Source organism: Ptiloglossa arizonensis, chromosome 2, assembly GCF_051014685.1.
Source record: "Ptiloglossa arizonensis isolate GNS036 chromosome 2, iyPtiAriz1_principal, whole genome shotgun sequence".
Lineage (NCBI taxonomy): Eukaryota > Metazoa > Arthropoda > Insecta > Hymenoptera > Colletidae > Ptiloglossa > Ptiloglossa arizonensis.
The window spans coordinates 21,963,475-21,980,399 of NC_135049.1; the positions used below are offsets into that span (position 1 = coordinate 21,963,475).

The following is a 16,925-nucleotide window of genomic DNA, read 5'->3' on the forward strand; positions in this document are numbered from 1 at the left end:
GATCTAGCGCTTCCGAACGAACTATTTCCCGACAAACTTGGCCGTTTTGCTGTAGATGGCGCCACGTGTGCTTTTTGGATTATTTAATTTTGAACACATTAAATTATTTTTATGCTTTGCACTTTTATGCTTGCACGTAATTATGTGTCAAAAATTAATTTATTATGCTTAAATCATTTTTCTCATTATTTAATCAAAATTTATAATTTTTTGCTCTAACATTGTAACAAGTTTTCTAAGTTCAACTATTAAAGTAAAATTTTTTCCTCATTATTAAGGGAAAATTACATTTTGATATTTACATTGGAATACATATTTTAAGTACAACTCATTTTAAAAGGTTTTGTTTCCTTACAGAATAAGTATACATTATTTATTGGACTTCATGATTTATTGGATACATCAATTGAATAATGGTTTAATTCTTGTGATTTGGACAGTACACGTAGTCGTGGCACGTGTTGGATAATGGAGTCAAAATATAATTTTTTACTTTGCTAAACATAAAATTTATCTTCGTGATCACCTGCATGATTTAAAATTTTAAGAAACGTGTTAAAAACCAGCTTTCACTTCGAATCTCGATCAAAATTAATTTCTATAGGCAAATGAATCATTTATAATGCATAGATAGGATGCATATTGTAACATTAATATTCGGAACATGCAAAAAGCTTAATAACAATTGCAGAAATAAACAAACATTCACCGAAACCGTTCGCCTTCGCAGATTTCGCAATATCAATTGCGAATTTGAACAAGATTGAAGAAAGACTATCGAAGTAACGGTAAGTCATTTTGTGGTGGGTAATGTCGATCACTCTCTTAATCGTTTCTTTTTTTTTTTCAGCTTTTTTCTTCGTGTAATTTATTAGATTTGTTCTCTGTTTCTAATTTGTACTTGTTTTTCCATGTTTATTTTTTTGCCACTGCTTCGTTTATTTTCTTCGTTAATGCACGACGACCGTATTTAACCATTAACCAACTTCATTTCTATTTTCTATCACGCCTTGACTTTAGGTTCCTCTTAGGTAGAAGAGGACTCCCTCGTTGCAATCGCTGCAGGATTCGTAGCTTAGTTAGACCAAATTAGTTTTAAGGTCACCATGTACGAACATCTGTTATTTGCCAAGCAATTAACCAATCTTTAGCTTATTTTTGCTCAGTCCTATCACCACTGCTTCTTCTACGAGCAAATAACAAGGCATCGAATCGCTCCAAAAGGTTCTTTTGCGTCGATTCGTGTGGCATCCATACATCGAGCTTCTTCTTAAGACTAGTCTTACGCAAATGATTGCAAACGGTTTACTGGTCAATCTTCAGTTCCTGGGCAATGGAATAAGTGCTCGCATGCCGGTCCGACTCGACGATTTCCATGATTTTATCAACATTTTCGACGATTGGTCTACCAGAGCGTGTCTCATCCTCGATGTCCATATTACCAGAACGGAAGTGTTGGAACCACCGCTTTGCTATTGCATTCGATACTATATTAGGTCCATAAAGAGCACAAATTTTCTTGGCTGCCTGTTCCACTTTTTCCCCTGGTCGTACTGAACAATACATCGAATTTTCTCTTCTTTTACCTCCATTTTGGAACGCTCTGACACACTACCGGATTCACCAAAGGCGAGACTATCGTGGAAACTTTTTCAAAGCGTTACATCGCCTATAAGTCGCAATACGAAATAACAAGATGCAACGTATACATCGCGAGATGTGGCTCACTGAAGGCATCTAACGAAAAGCGCTCAAAACTTTTTACCTCGCCCGTTATTTATTTAATTTACAATACTCCGCATCAATAATTGCAACAGCATACAAGAGACAATACCCGTGCAAAGTAACACAATTTCGTTGCACGCTCTCGACACTTTCCGATGTACCATTTCTAAATCGCGAACGGTGTTCAGGGTTTCCGTAACGCGACGAACGAGCTGTGTTCCAACGTTCGTGTATTCCTCCAGTGGCCGTGTATTCCTACATTGGCGGCGCGAAAAGGTTAAGAGAGACGCTCAACGGTGCTAACGAACGTATATCCGCGTAGTTGAATTCAGCCGTGGCTTCGGTTTGCTCAGCAATTAGCTGGTCTAGCCGAGTGGAATTCACGGATGGCGCGTTCGTGTTTGACGCATCGTATCGTTCTAGACCGGTAGTAACCGGGGCTCCTTTTTTTGCGTTTTCGTGGACGCTCGCGGGACGCGGTCGCGAAGAGATGGAGGAGGGGGCAACGGGGACTCGATAGGGAAAGAAAAAAAAAAAAAAAAAAAAGAAGTCGTTTCGAGAAGCGCCTCGCGGGTTCAACGACCGTAATTTTTCGCGTCCCGAGATGGCTTCGAAGAAGACGAAGATCGACGTCTCCGAGTGGCCGTGAAGACGCGGTGCTTCGCGGAAGTCACGGTCGTCGACGGGATTTTCTTTATTTACCTCCAACCGCGACACGATAACTTGGAACCCGCTTCGCGAATTCGCGCTTATAAATCGCCGTTGATTCGCGTACTCGAGATGTTGGCTCGCTCTTAACGTACACGTCCGACGACAAAAATCCCGTACTTCGAACCAACTACGAGACTTTAACGCCAGCCGTAGCCGAAGAAACGACGATTAATTTTAGAATTCTCGGTGACCAAGTCCTCGGTGAAGGATTCTTCGTTATCGTTTAGGTTTCTTTTGCTACCGAGAGCGGAATTTTTTACCGAATTGTTATATGTTTACTCGTAGCTCTTTTCAAGTATTTTTACTTTTATGGTTTTCCAAAGCGAAGAAGAGGTGAAGTCTCGCGAAGATTTAGTACAGTTACGTAGTTCTCGAAACAATAGAAATTATAGATACTGTCCTTAGAATTTTCGGAGCGCAAACTTACGAATAATTTTTCTTCAATCGAAGATTTCCTACTCGCGAAGATTCAGTATTTGGCGCGTTATCGTTTTCGAAGTGAAAATTCCAAAATTTTGGCGGATTCGAGCTCGCAAGGTTATCGAGATTTCCCTAGAACCGATCGGTGATCTCACGCAGTGTTTAGCGGGATACTGTTACCGAATAACTACGAGATCATCGGACTGTAGATCACGGCGGTTGACGCGTTCGAACAGGTGAAACGAACTGGAACCGTTTCATCGACTTTCGAATCCCTCGGCCATCCGTACAGAACAGTCCCGCTGTTAAAAATCACCTTGTCTATCTACGATCTCGTAACGATCGTTGTGTACCGTTATTCTCGGTCAAGGTTCCTCGCGAGATCGAATTGGAATATCTCGATTGCCGTGGCGAGCAATCTTCCATGTCCTCCGTCCCGCTTCCTTTCTCCGTCCACGTCGGTAAACAACGATTTAGGAACTCCATCGATAATCACGACGCCGAGTTCTCGACGATGTTAATTATCTTCCACGGGGAACGCGTTCAAGGATCCCAGATTTACAACACGGGGGAGATTTTTACATCGTGTTCAGAGATCGTTAAGTTCGATAGAGATTCAAAAGCAACGCGTTCGAAAATCGAACGGAATTGAACCAAGTTTTCCCTTACTGTGTTCACTTTTTTCAATCTTCTTCTTTAAGTTTCTCGTAAGAGAGTACACCGAGAGAATGTTCTACTGTACACTTTTAATAGTGTACGGTAAATACTACTTTGTTTCTTACAACTAACATCGAAGTTTACTTTCACTTCGTTGCCAGTCCGAATAAACGATCGTGTAATCGTCGCGTCACTGTTACTCGAAACACTCTTACGCGCGCGTGTTAATTACTTATCGCGATCCTTCGATCGTGTTGTACAGGATGTCTCGGAGAGGTATCGACGAGGTTTCTGTATTGAAATATGAGTAGAAAACGTGGAATAGAATTTTCTCGTACGAGGCTTCGTTTCGGAGAAAATCGATCTCGAAGTTCGTTCGGGGCACGGGAGATTCGCTAAAGCAACGAGAGATTGGGTTTTTAGTTCGACGAATTCGAGTCGATCAGAAACGTCTACTATATTTCAGTTTAATATTTGGGAACGAGAATGTACAACGAAAAATAATAGTTTCTTACAATTCTATGCATCTATTACATATTATGCATCTGTAAATGCACTCGAGCACGCGCTTAGGCGAGTTGATTCTCTCGGGGATGAAATTTCGTACGGAACAATTTATTCCCCGGTTGATTCGTTTTGGAAAATTTTCTTCAGAGATAATCTTGAACGAATGTTCAAAAACTCTTGTAGAAATGTTCAGAAACACTCTTGTACGAATGCTCAGAGACACTCTTGAACGAATGTTCAAAAAACACTCTTGAACGAATGTTCAAAAACTCCTATAGAAATGTTCAGAGACACTCTTGTACGAATGTTCAAAAACTCTTGTAGAAATGTTCAGAAACACTCTTGAACTAATGTTTAAAAATTCCTAAAAAATGTTCAGAGACACTCTTAAACTAATGTTCAAAAACTCCTGTAGAAGTGTTCAGAGATACTCTTGAACAAATGTTCAGAAACTCTTGTAGAAATGTTCAGAGACACTCTTGAACGATAGTTCAAAAACTCTAGTAGAAATGTTCAGAGACACTCTTGAACAAATGTTCAGAGACACTCTTGAACAAATGTTCCGAGACACTCTTGAACAAATGTTCAGAAACACTCTTGAACGAATGTTCAAAAACTCCTATAGAAATCTTCAGAGACACTCTCGAACAAACGTTGAGAAACCCTCGTACGCAAACGATTGGAAATATTCTGACGAATGTTCGAAAACACATTGTTGCTAAATTTCGTTCGTGCTGGAATTGGTTCCCCGGTAGGGACCGTTACCGCGAGGTGTTCGCGTTTTCCTCCCACGCGGGCGTTGCAACGCGTCGAGCTAACGCGAGCTATCGCGAGCGAGCGAGCGCGAGATCCGAACGCGCGGCGTTGAAAAAAAATGATCGATCGTTCCCGGTTACCGGGAAAAGGGTAACGATCGAGCGGAGAAGAGGAGGATCGGTCAGAATGCGGACGGGACAAAGAAATCCGCGTTGTCGGTAGGAACGATCGTGTGAGGCCGCGGCACACGCTCGGGGGATACGAACGAGCGAATAGGTTGAGGGTCGTGAGTGGCCGTTGACCCTACGTGTGTACCTGCGCGCACCGGAGTGGCGAGCGTAGCCACGAGCACCTCTACTAGGACAGACTAGAATCCACATCGGTAATAGCTTCTCTAGTCTGCCTTACGACCTTCCACTCGTAAAAACAAATATTTATGAACACCGCGCGCAGAAACGGCGAAAGAACCGTGCGTTCTCGCGAGCCCTTGAGCTCTCGGGCACACAGGTGAGACAGGTGCGGATTGTTAATTGGTCGCTGAACCGACGCGCGGTTCATTTCGGTGTCCGCGGAGAGCACGTATCTCGGCTTAACCCCGTGGCAACGTTTATTAGACAGGAAGCGATGCGGGTATAACGGTACGAGCGCTTTGAAAATTATTTCCCACCGATGTTTAGAAGCGCGAGGTGTACGCGCTACGCGAGGGCCGTTTTCACGCGTACGCGATCTCGTTTTTTCGCACGTTGTGTCGCGATCGGGTTCGATTTCGAGACAATTATATTTTAGATTTATTCGCGACGAGATCTTCGAAAATTTCATCTCAACTCTTAGTTTCTTTCAGAGAAATTTCTTTTCTTCTCGAAAGAATAATAGACGAATGTTATCGTTCGTATTATTGATTTTTATCGAGATTGGTTTCTTTTCTCTTTCCGAACAGAAGTGGGAAGTACCGCGATTCAACATCGCGATGGAAAAGTATCATTTCTGTTTGATATAAAAGCAGATAGTGTACTCGTTAGCTGGTTTCGTATTCGAAACGTTAACGGTATTCAAAAATGTTACTTTCCTCGTTTTACCGAGATACGTTACTTATCTCGCGAGAGTGCTCGCGTCGCTTCTGTTGCTCCGCGCTTTTTCCAGTTCGTTCCGATTGGACGAAGTGCGTCGTCGAAGCTACGTTTCGACTAAAATCGTAAACCATATTTAAACGTCGCGACGCGATACCGTGGAACGACAGTGTCGCGATTCTTCGCTATAAAACGACCGTAAAATTTCCCTGGTTATTTATCGCGTGCGATTTTCGTGCGTAAAACATTACGATGCGTAGGATATAAACGATCGTTCGCGAAGACGTCGCGCGCTCAAAGGATCGGAGAAACCGCAAGACCGGTCCAGACGTCGTGTGCCATAAAATGTAATTAACAATTACGACCAGCCGATTTAGCCGTGATGGACGTTTAGCTATCTTGGCATCGAAGCGACCGGATAATTTAATCGACGACTCGGCGTTACCTCGATCTTCCAACGAAACCATCCGAGCCTTGAGAGTCGTTCGCATCCCTGACGCTTCGATAATAATTCTTTTCTTTATATTTATTTCCACGCGCGCGTACATTCTCGTTTCGTCGCGCTTTTAACGCATCTCGGGGATCGTTATCGTCGTTGTACGGCTTCATCGACGCGGTAATAGGAGAACGACGATGTCTCTTCTCTTCTCGCGGTTTACGTCGTCCACTTTGTTGCAGTACCCGGCCGGTGCATCCAGCGAACTTCTGCCGGAGAACAGAGGAACGAATTATGCACCACCTGGAACTCTACCACCGAACGCGGAACACATCTCCGCGGCGTCGAAGGATCTCCTCAAACGACTGCTGCAACCCGATCCCTGTCTCAGACTGAGGTCTCTGCTAAGTCTCCAGAGAATCGCCTTCTACATGGGCCACGACCTTCAGAGCTACATGCTGAAGAACGTAAGTCTCGATCGGGTGTTCGGGTGTTCTTTGCGATCTTTCAAACGAGATAATCTTTTCATGAGTACTTAGCAAGGGTACTCGAAGTCGGTTGAACATTATTTCTCAACGATTGAAGTATACAGATATTTTGCAAACTCCAAATTAGTAATCGTTGGAATTTTTAAGCAATTCTTTAAAGTACTAAAAAGTCGAGCTCCAAAATGAGCTACATGCTGAAGAACGTAAGTCTCGACAGGGTGTTCGGGTGTTTTTTGCGATCTTTCAAACGAGATAATCTTTTCTATTTGTCTTGAGTGTTTAGTAAGGGTACTCGAAGTCGGTTGAACACTATTTCTCAACGATTGAAATTTGAAACGATTCTCAAATTTTTGAGCACCGAAAAGTCGATTGAAGTATACAGCTATTTTTCAAACTGCAAATTAATAATCGTTGGATTTTTTAAGGAATTCTTTAAAATACTAAAAATTCGAGCTCCAAAATAAGTTATATGCTGAAGAATGTAAATCTTGATCAGGTGTTCAGGTGTTCGTTGCAATCTTTCAAACGAGATAATCTTTTCTATTTGTCTCGAGTACTTAGCAAAGGTATTCGAAGTCGGTTGAACACTATTTCTCAACGATTGAAATTTGAAACAATTCTTAAATTTCGAAGCACCGAAAAGTCGATTGAAGTATACAACTATTTACCAAACTCCAAATCAGTAATCGTTGGAATTTTTAAGCAATTCTTTAAAGTACTAAAAATTCAAGCTCCAAAATGGTAAACAATGTGTTGATTAACAATGTGTTTTGTTATAATGCTCACCAGAGAATAACGTAAAAGTCTTATCGAAGCTTCGTTAAGTAATAAATAACGAAGGGTCGCGGAGACCGATATCAAGATGAATTTTAATATTCCTCGAGCATGGAATTTCTCTCCATTTCTATTTAAATAATTTCCTACTGGTTAAAGCACGCTGCATCAGCTTCCAAGTATTTTTGCCGATAAATCGTCTCGGTGGATCGGTTACTTCTCTACGAGTTAGTCGTTCATTCCAAATAGAAAGTATTTAACATTTCAACGTTAAAAATATTCCCTCGTACGAAGCGGAAAGGTTTACAAGAACCGAGAACATATTTTACACGAGTTTGTAGATACGTTTTATGGACGTTTCGTTTTTTAATTCGTTCCTGTGTTTTATTTGTCCACAGGAATCTCCGTTTCGACTGCTCGGACAAAACGTTCGTACCGATCAGGCAAGGATGATCGGGGAGTTCTCCAATTTCGATTCGTCCTTGGGCGACAGTGTCTCTCGCGGCGAGGATCGATGATCTCACTTCGCGACCAACAGTAGTTTAGCCTCTAGCCGTTTCCAGCTGTCGCGAGATCAATGACTGACGCAAGGATCGAACGATTCATCAGCTACTACTATCTTTGCAATCGTGTTGCTTGACGAGCAACGCCGCCGATGCCATCCATTAGTTTAAGCGACGCGACGTATTTCGCGCGAACGTCGCGAGATTAACGTTAATTTTCACGACCAATTAAACCTTTTCTATTCCACCGTTCCGGACCGATATTGTTTCATCTCGTCGAGAGTATGCCAATCGCTATGCAAACGGTGCTGTTCCCTATAAAGGCGTGTTGCCATGTTGAGCGAGTTCGGCGTTGTGACCAAATGTCGAAACGTAAATGGGCTTTCGTGTACAGCATGCTTCAAAGTACAAATCGCGCTTGTATCCAAACTGTACGAGCCTGCCAAATGTATTCTGTCATAAATAAAAGCGTACGATTGACGTTCTAAATGATCGAACAATTTTTTGTCCAAACCTGTACAGATATTTCAGAGTTTTACACAAATTTTCAAGAATTTACGAAAGTTTACGTACCTCCTTCACCGGGAGAAACCACCCCCTGTGGAATGAAAAACGTTCACGGGACGCCGTTGGGTCTCAGTTTACAAAAGTTTTAATTTCTTTAAGAATAGTTAACAGTATTTTTGTTACAGTATTTCATCGATAATACAATAAATTGCGATAAATCGTAGTGCGTACAAACTAACAACGAAAAGAAAATAAAGAAAACAGAACGGATCTGAATCGAAAAACGCAGCGTCTTTTTTCGGTGTATTTTTCTTTTTTTGTCGTTTTCATCAAAATCAATGCGAGAACAGATTTTTTTCCCCATTCGTTTCCGTTTCTCTTTGTTCTTCTTTTTTTTTTCCTCCCTACGCTCCCTTCCACGAATTTTACGATTACCCGTCGGATTTGTTGCTTCGTGTTCTCGTTCGCCTTCGTGCGTTTCAACGTTTCCCTTTTCTTCGTTTTCCTTTGCTCTCGGATGAGGGGTGGGGGTTTATGGGGGCATGCACAGGGCAGCTCCCATTCTGCTCGCGGCGCGATCAATCGAAGATTTTACGGTATAATAATTATATATACATTATTATTCTTACACTTAGAGGGTTTCTCGATTTCGATATATAATACAACGCATTTCTCCGCAAAAAGTTTACGTCCCGAACGACGCGTCCGCGAGCGATCGCTGGTCGAACACGCGTTCCCTTTCTTCCGCGTCCGACACGAAATAGTAATGGTAGTAATAACGATGACAATAAAAATAAAATGTAAAATAAACGAGCGATAAAATCTCGGCCGAAATTGTTCTCGTGTACGAAATATCTCCTAAGAACGGTACAATAAATAGAGAACTCGACCAAAGTCCTCGGAAGCACGAAGGCTCGCGGGTCCTATCGACGCATTGCTGACGGGAGACATCCACCGACATCCTTTCTTTTCGGAGCTTTGGTGACGGGAGACGTCGATCGACGTCTTTCATTCTCGAAGCTTTGGTGACGCGAGACGTTAACCGATGTCTTTCGTTTTTGAAGCTTTAGTGACGCGGGACGTCTTTTGTTTTCGAAGCTTTGGTGACGCGAGACGTTAACCTATGTCTTTCGTTTTTGAAGCTTTAGTGACGCGGGACGTCTTTCGTTTTCGAAGCTTTGGTGACGCGAGATGTTAACCGATGCCTTTTGTTTTTGAAGCTTTGGTAACGCGGGACGTCTTTTGTTTTCGAAGCTTTGGTGACGCGAGACGTTAACCTATGTCTTTCGTTTTTGAAGCTTTAGTGACGCGGGACGTCTTTCGTTTTCGAAGCTTTGGTGACGCGAAATGTTAACCGATGCCTTTTGTTTTTGAAGCTTTAGTGACGCGGGATGTCTTTCGTTTTCGAAGCTTTGGTGCCGCGAGACATCGATAGACGTCTTTCGTTTCTGAAGCTTTGGGAACGAGGGGCGTCGACCGATGTCTTCCGTTTGTAAGTCGTCAGTGGTGGGAGTCGTTACTACCGTTATCGTTACTACAAATCTGCTAATAAAATTTTATAAAACGTCGCGTTAGTAAATTCTTTTATTGGAAGGTATTCGTGCATTTCTTATTCTCTATCGATAATAATGCGCGGGAACCGAGTTTTGCGTACGCTCGGCAGCGCACCGTCAACAATGCGTCAATGTTCTTAAAAAAGTATGGCCACCGGGCAGAAATCGTTCCCGCGCGTAATAAAGGTCCCGACGAAAAGAAAAAGGCACGGGATCGGTAAAAATGTACGGGTGTGCGACGGAGAAGAGTTTCGTCCTCGAAAAATATACAAAATATCCGCCGATCAACGCGGGGGGAGGGGATAAAAAACACAGGCGTGTCGTCGGGGCGTGGCCAGCGATCGTTCGCGAATCGCGTACCCGCGTTTGCTAGATTCTCGCGATTATCCCGACGTGTGTCGACGCCCAACCGTAATCTCGTCGCTTGTCGACAACCGGGTACGAAGCACGGGCGTCCACACGGGTGCGTGCTTCGTTTACAAAAACAGAACGAAATTTAATTATTACGTCTAATCGACTGCTTCCGCTCCGTGCGACTCGCGAAGCCGTTTTGGTAAAAATCATTTTTCGGGCATGGTCTCGCGAGCTCTCTCCACGGCTCGACGTTTTCTTTACTCCTTTTTCTCTTCTCAATTTCTTTCTTCTTCTCCTCCTCGCGAAGAGAACGAGGTCTCTTCCACGAAGGAACCCCTTTGTCTTCGAGAACACGAGACACGTCCTTCGTTTGTCGAGCTTCGATAACGGGAGACGTCGAACGAACAACGTCCCTCGTTTATCGAAGCTTCAGCGACGCGAGGGTGGAAAAGCTCGCGAGACCAGCGACCGAACGCCGTGAAAAAAGCCCATTCTCTCTCGCAGACCACGAGCTCTCGCTTCCATCGGTGACTTAGCAGCAGCGATCACCTCAACACGCGCGATCAGTCGACGTTCACAACATCCTCTCGCCCCCCTTTTTCCACGCTCCCTTAAATTACGAGTTTACCTTATTGTTGTTACTGTCGTTATTGTTTATAATAGCACTATCGTAAGATATTATGATACAAGTAGAATCGTCCGTTTACACGGGTCAGCGACAATCTCTTTTTACAGCCTGACTTTTTTTCGCTTATGCGTTCACCGTGCGCTCGATCATCAACGTTCCGCGAATCTCTTTCGATTTTCAATCTCGCGAGCAACGTGCACGATGACTCGGGAACTCGTGACGAACGGTCGTGACGATTTATTCCGTCGATTGTATTTAAACAATGGAAATTTATATTATACTTTCTACATCGACGCGTTTCGGTCGACAGCATTCAATTCTAATTCGCTTTACAAACTTATTATCGTACAGTGAGCGAACTCCGATCCGAAAATTTACGCAACGTTCTCAATTTCGAGCGATCATTGATATTTACTCAAATCGCGAATTAATTCCACAGTGGTGCAACCGTGTATCGTTTTGATTTGTCGTTTACTCGATAAAATTATTATTATTATTATTCTTATTATACCATCGCGACCGAATTTTAATCCAAAGGTATCTGGTACTCCCTCGCGAACAAATCCACGAGTCATCGTAATCCCGATCAGCACCAGATACTCGAAATATATATATCGAGTCAACACACCGAGCCACCGTACGTCCGATCACGTGCCCACCGAATCCACTTGCGCGTCAAAGTTTACATTTACGATTTTATTGCACGAAAACGAGCCACGTTGTCGATTTGAACATTCGTTGCACAGCTCTACGATACATTCCCCGTGACAGACGAAATTTTTTACATCCACCATCGCGACAATCGGCTGCGACGAAAACGATCCAAGTTCGAACGGCGGCTGGCTCGAGGTGTCGATCGACGATATTGTCTCACGAAACAGTGACAACGGTGCAACGTTCGTGTCTATTTCGCGGAACGAGTCCATCGAGGTTGCATGTACAACGCGAACAACACGAGGACAGAGCAAATCGAAACTGCGCGAGCGAGGCAAGTAGTCGAGCGAAATCGTTAGCGAATTTCCTTTTTTACTTGTTCAATTTTTTTCCATTTCTTCGGAATCGATTCGATCGCGGTGAGACACGCGTCGACGATGACAAAAAAAAAACTTCTCTCGCGAATGGGATTGCATTTTCGGTTTGCTCGTACGTCGTCGAGCGATCGATGAACAAGAGACGTCATCGTCGATGATCATCGTCGCGCCTCTCCTCGCGTAATCGTGATACGCAGACTGGACTCGGCGCGGCGCAAAATATCCAACAAAATTGTCGTCCCCTGGATACGCGTTTGCTACCTCCGTTCCTCGTCTCTCTCATTTGTACACAAAATACCAACTATCTGTGCTGGAAAACGCACATACTGCTTGTACGCTTCGATATAATAATATATATATAATATATATATATCTATGTATATATGTATAATATTTATATATGTATATGGTGTATCGTTTTTTTCGCGTTTAGAGCGCCAGTTTACCTAAAAATCAATATTTATAAGTATTCCTTCGTTCAGCCCCGTTGCGTAATATCGTAGCGCGTTAGCGTGGATTTGTTTTTTTTTTTTCTCTCTCTCTATTGCGGTGTTTTACAATTTACGTCTATCGCATTCAATAATATTTACAGTCGTTCGTTTATTTAGATCGTAATATGTTTCGCGTTTGCGGCGCGTGCCCCGGTCACTCCGATTCGGGTGTCCTCGAGAGTAGTCGGCACGACGCGAGAGGGTGAATAATTTCGATCGTAGAACAAAATGGATAAGAATCGAGAAGAAAGAAAGAAGGAAAGAAAGAAAGAAACATAAAAGAAAAAAAAACAGAAAATAGAAAACAAAGAAACAGAAAACAGGAAAAGAAAATGAAAACGAAAATGGTGGAAGAACACCGAAAGAACACCCGTGACGCGCGCGAGAATTTTCTTTCGGTTTTTTCCCCGGTTACTCCGCTCTCGTTTCGTTTCTCTCTCTTTTCTTTTTTTTTTTACACGTTTCTCGCGACGCTCAAGGAAAACAATCGTCTTCGTCGTTCGTTGCTCTCTCGCTCCTCTCGCAATTTTTTTTCAACGAAAAAACCAAACACTCGTACACGGACGCGCGCGCGCGCGCACATACACACACACGCATCGTACACATGCACACACAACCAGGCGATCCCCTGGGAGGAAAATGGATATTTTAATTTTTTTTTCCGTCGACTACACGGTAGCCACACCGCTCGACCAATGGAACGAGAGAGACGCTTCATCTCTCTGATTTACATTGTTCCAGAAACGGGCAGAATTTGATTCGAATAAAAGATGACGAATAAATCGATTCCGTTCAATTTTTTTAACTCGCGAAACGCTTCGTTCTCTAATTCGAATTTCAATTTCTCTTCGACGAGTAACATTTCACGCGATGATTAAAATTTTCATTTTCATTCGACGAGTAACCGATAGCATGTTGTTCCATCTTTTATTCCTTGTTCGATATTTTCACACGGACCCAAATTTTGCTCGTTTCTGCGTTGTTCCTTAACTCGTGCGTCTCCGTGGTTCGCTTCGAAGGTTCCCCTTCTGTTTCTTCGACGACACCTTCGACGACTCGCGAGGTTTGACGAATTTTTAATATCGAACAGCTGAGTTCACCGGCGGGTTACGAGAAAGATCGACCAACCGATCCTCTCACCCCATTGGACGATCGTTAAAACTAGACACTATTTAGAAGGAAAAATTGATTCAAATCGCGTTCGAGAAGTCACATGCCAAGTCACGGGGCTTCTCCAAAGCGATAAAACTCGTCGAGCAACCGATTCTCCGCTCTTCGTCCGCTATATCTGTTCTCTCTCGATTTTTCTTCTCTCGTTTTACAATTCTCTACGTTTCGATTCTTCGTTTGCCTCTATATTCGATTTTGACGCCGAGTTACACGATCAAGCGACAGAGATAGGAAGCTTCGAGGGATTCTCGCGACATCGAGGCGCGTCTTTATTTTATTCATTTTGTTTTTTTTTTTTGACTTTTTTTGCAGAACTCTTAACGCCTCCACGCGCCATTGATTTCTTCTTTTTTTTAATTTTTTGTCAACGATCGACGCGCGATAACAATAATAATAATAATAATCGCTAAAAGTACGCGCTACGTATACTCCCGCTGTACAAAGTGTAATTGCACGTATATCGTTCTTCTTTCGTTATATTTTTCTTTCCTCCTGGTTTTCTCTCCGCCCGTTGAACAGAATGTGTTCATTTTCACAACAAACGGTAAGCTTCGGCACTAAGAGAAAGAGAGGGATAGACAGACAGACAGACACAGTAAGAGGGGAAAGAGAGGGAAAGAGAGATAGAGATAGATAGATAGAGAGAGAGAAAGACAGCGAGAGAGAGAGAGCGATAGCTGGCAGTAAAGGAAAATCAGTTTCTTGTCGATTCGAACAAGATTGTCATAGATCCGCGCGTTCTCGGATGATCGCGTGCTCTCGCCGCGTAGTCGCGAACAGCTTAACAAACTACATAACATTAGCGTGAATAACGAGCAACGAAGTCGTCGACTTTGAAAAATCGCTTAAAATCACGGTACCCGTGGGAATTATCGTGAATCACATTCACCCGCCAACCGCGAGAAGCTTCGTTTCGTTTGAAAAAAAATAAAAAATAAAAAAAAAAAAAATAAAAAAAAAAGAACGAAGTATCCGTTGCGTTCTTCGCGGTAAAAATGTTGCATCGTCCGCATAGATTCTCTACAATAACGTCAACGTATACAAATATTCCGAACTAACGTATCCTCGAGGGAAGAGAAAAGAACAAAAAAAAAAAAAAAAAAAAACATGAAAAAGAAACGTTAAATCCAATCTAAATCATTCGACGCGTCCCTTTTCCTTCTTCTTTCCTATTTTCTTTTCTCTTTCTTCTCTTCCTTTCGTTCGAGAAAATTTCTACGCGATGTACCCCCTCTCCAATCATTTTTTTTTATTCTCGTTTCATCTATTCGTTCTCTTATCGGCTCTGAGTATTTCGCAAGATATTCACAAGACGTATATATCGCACGAACGATAATAAAAGGGCTTCACCGTTTTTTAAAATTTGAAAATCGTTTACGTATACACACGATGTGGTACACCAAGGGTGTTTCCCCGACACCGATGAGCTAGCTTCGATGGCGGAAAGAAAATAAGAGCGGTTGTTTTACATATCGTAGAAAGGTGTCACGTTCACACGCGAGCTCCGCGCTAGACACGGTCGCACAGTGGAGGAGGGTTTCCTTTCAATTTTATTTATTTACGCGCCGCGTCTTCGAATCTTTGAATCGCAAGCTACGTTTTTTTTTTTTATTTCTTCTCTCTATCGTGTATTCGTTAACTAACTATCGATACCCGAAAGTGTCGTATCCGCTCTCCCGCATGGAGATTCGCCTTAAAACGCGTGTCGCGAGAAATCGGGAAGGAGGGTTTTCCCGTGTAGAACAAGAGGGCGCGCGAACAAAGCTACCTTTCGTCCTTTAATTAATACAAGAGTGAGCTTCGGACGAACGTTCGTACAAAAGGAGTCTTGTCATACGCCCGAACGACGCTTTTTCTTTTTTTTTTTTTGATTCTCTCGGTCGCTTGTTTACAATTACAAGTAGAATCTTAGGCTCTAACGTTCTTCCTTGTCTAATAAATCGCGAGCGCGCTGCTCCTCTCTCTCTCTTCTATCGTTTTCTCCTTCTTCTTTTTCTTCTTCTTCTACTTCTTCTTCTTCTACTTCTTCTTCTTCTTCTTCCTTCGCTTCTTCTTCTTCTAGGTTTTTTTGGCATCGAATAAATGCAAACGCTTAGAAAAAATGTTCGCGCGCTAATCGCTCGATAACGATTCTGGGGGGTTAGGGGTACCAAAGTCTCCACCGAGCCCGCGTGTGAACGAGCCTTAACGAAGAGAAATCGGCAAGTGACCTGCTCCGCGAGCCCTTTGTCGATGGCAGGCCACCCTATCACAATCTTCGTCGACGCCATGGATGTACGTTCGTCGTCAGCGTAGACGGCGATCGATGATCGATGTTGATCGGATGTGAAACGATGATACGTTATATATATATAATATATATATATATATATATGTGTGTGTGGTGTGTATATATATAGTATATATACACTATAGTAGCGATGACAACGCGAGAGGATGGTGATGACGGATGCTGATGCTGATGACGACGACAACGACGACGACGACGACGACGACGACGACGAATGACAACACGACGCAGCAACGTCAAAAGAAAACCACCGTCACCCCGTCGGTTGAGTATCCCGCGCGCACACTCCTCGTCGTGAAATAGTCCTCGGATGGATGACCACGATACCTCGATTTATCCAGCCTCGACGCGAGGCCACCACACTGCACCTTCACCTATACCCGCACCACACTGTAGCACCTCAACACATTGCGATTGTCATGGCCTATGGAACCTGAAACCGACGAAATCAGAGAGACGGTTTGTGATTACAAGTTTCGTTACTCACCCTCGAACGGTGACCCAAACTGACAGTTACTTTAAATATATCTTTCGGTGAAGAATTATCGAGTGACATCGATCAATTTCTATTGCAACGAGAGGTGGTCGTCGTTTGAATTTTAACGGAATAAAACGAGCAACGAAATCGACTCTCGTCCGTTCCGATTACGAGTAACCGTTATGAACGATTGGAATTTAAACTACTGTTTATGTAATATTGTAGAATATTGCGCGATTATATTACAGGGACAATTGTATTCGATTTGATAATCGTATTGGGTTATTTATTGTATTGCATTGTACATCACAAACGGTTACTCGTAATTGGAGATCGTTCGAACGAGGATATCGATTCTTGTAAAAATGTTTTGGGTTAC

At 42.9% G+C, this 16,925-nt stretch overlaps 2 protein-coding genes across 17 annotated transcripts in view; one reads left to right on the forward strand and one right to left on the reverse strand.

Annotated features, from left to right (window-relative positions):
• S6kl (ribosomal protein S6 kinase like) overlaps positions 1-8,527 on the forward strand; it is an 81,379-nt gene extending 72,852 nt beyond the window's left edge. For all 7 annotated transcript variants that reach the window (XM_076326779.1, XM_076326780.1, XM_076326784.1 and 4 more), the window contains 2 exons: positions 6,522-6,746; positions 7,940-8,527. In XM_076326779.1, coding sequence (XP_076182894.1) covers positions 6,522-6,746; positions 7,940-8,059 — 345 coding nt within the window. In that variant the 3' untranslated portion in view covers positions 8,060-8,527. The remainder of the gene's footprint in view (positions 1-6,521; positions 6,747-7,939) is intronic.
• Positions 8,528-8,678: 151 nt separating this feature from the next.
• LOC143155171 (phosphatase and actin regulator 2) overlaps positions 8,679-16,925 on the reverse strand; it is a 361,509-nt gene continuing 353,262 nt past the window's right edge. For all 10 annotated transcript variants that reach the window (XM_076327604.1, XM_076327600.1, XM_076327597.1 and 7 more), the window contains one exon: positions 8,679-16,501. In XM_076327604.1, the coding sequence (XP_076183719.1) occupies positions 16,486-16,501 (16 nt within the window). In that variant the 3' untranslated portion in view covers positions 8,679-16,485. The remainder of the gene's footprint in view (positions 16,502-16,925) is intronic.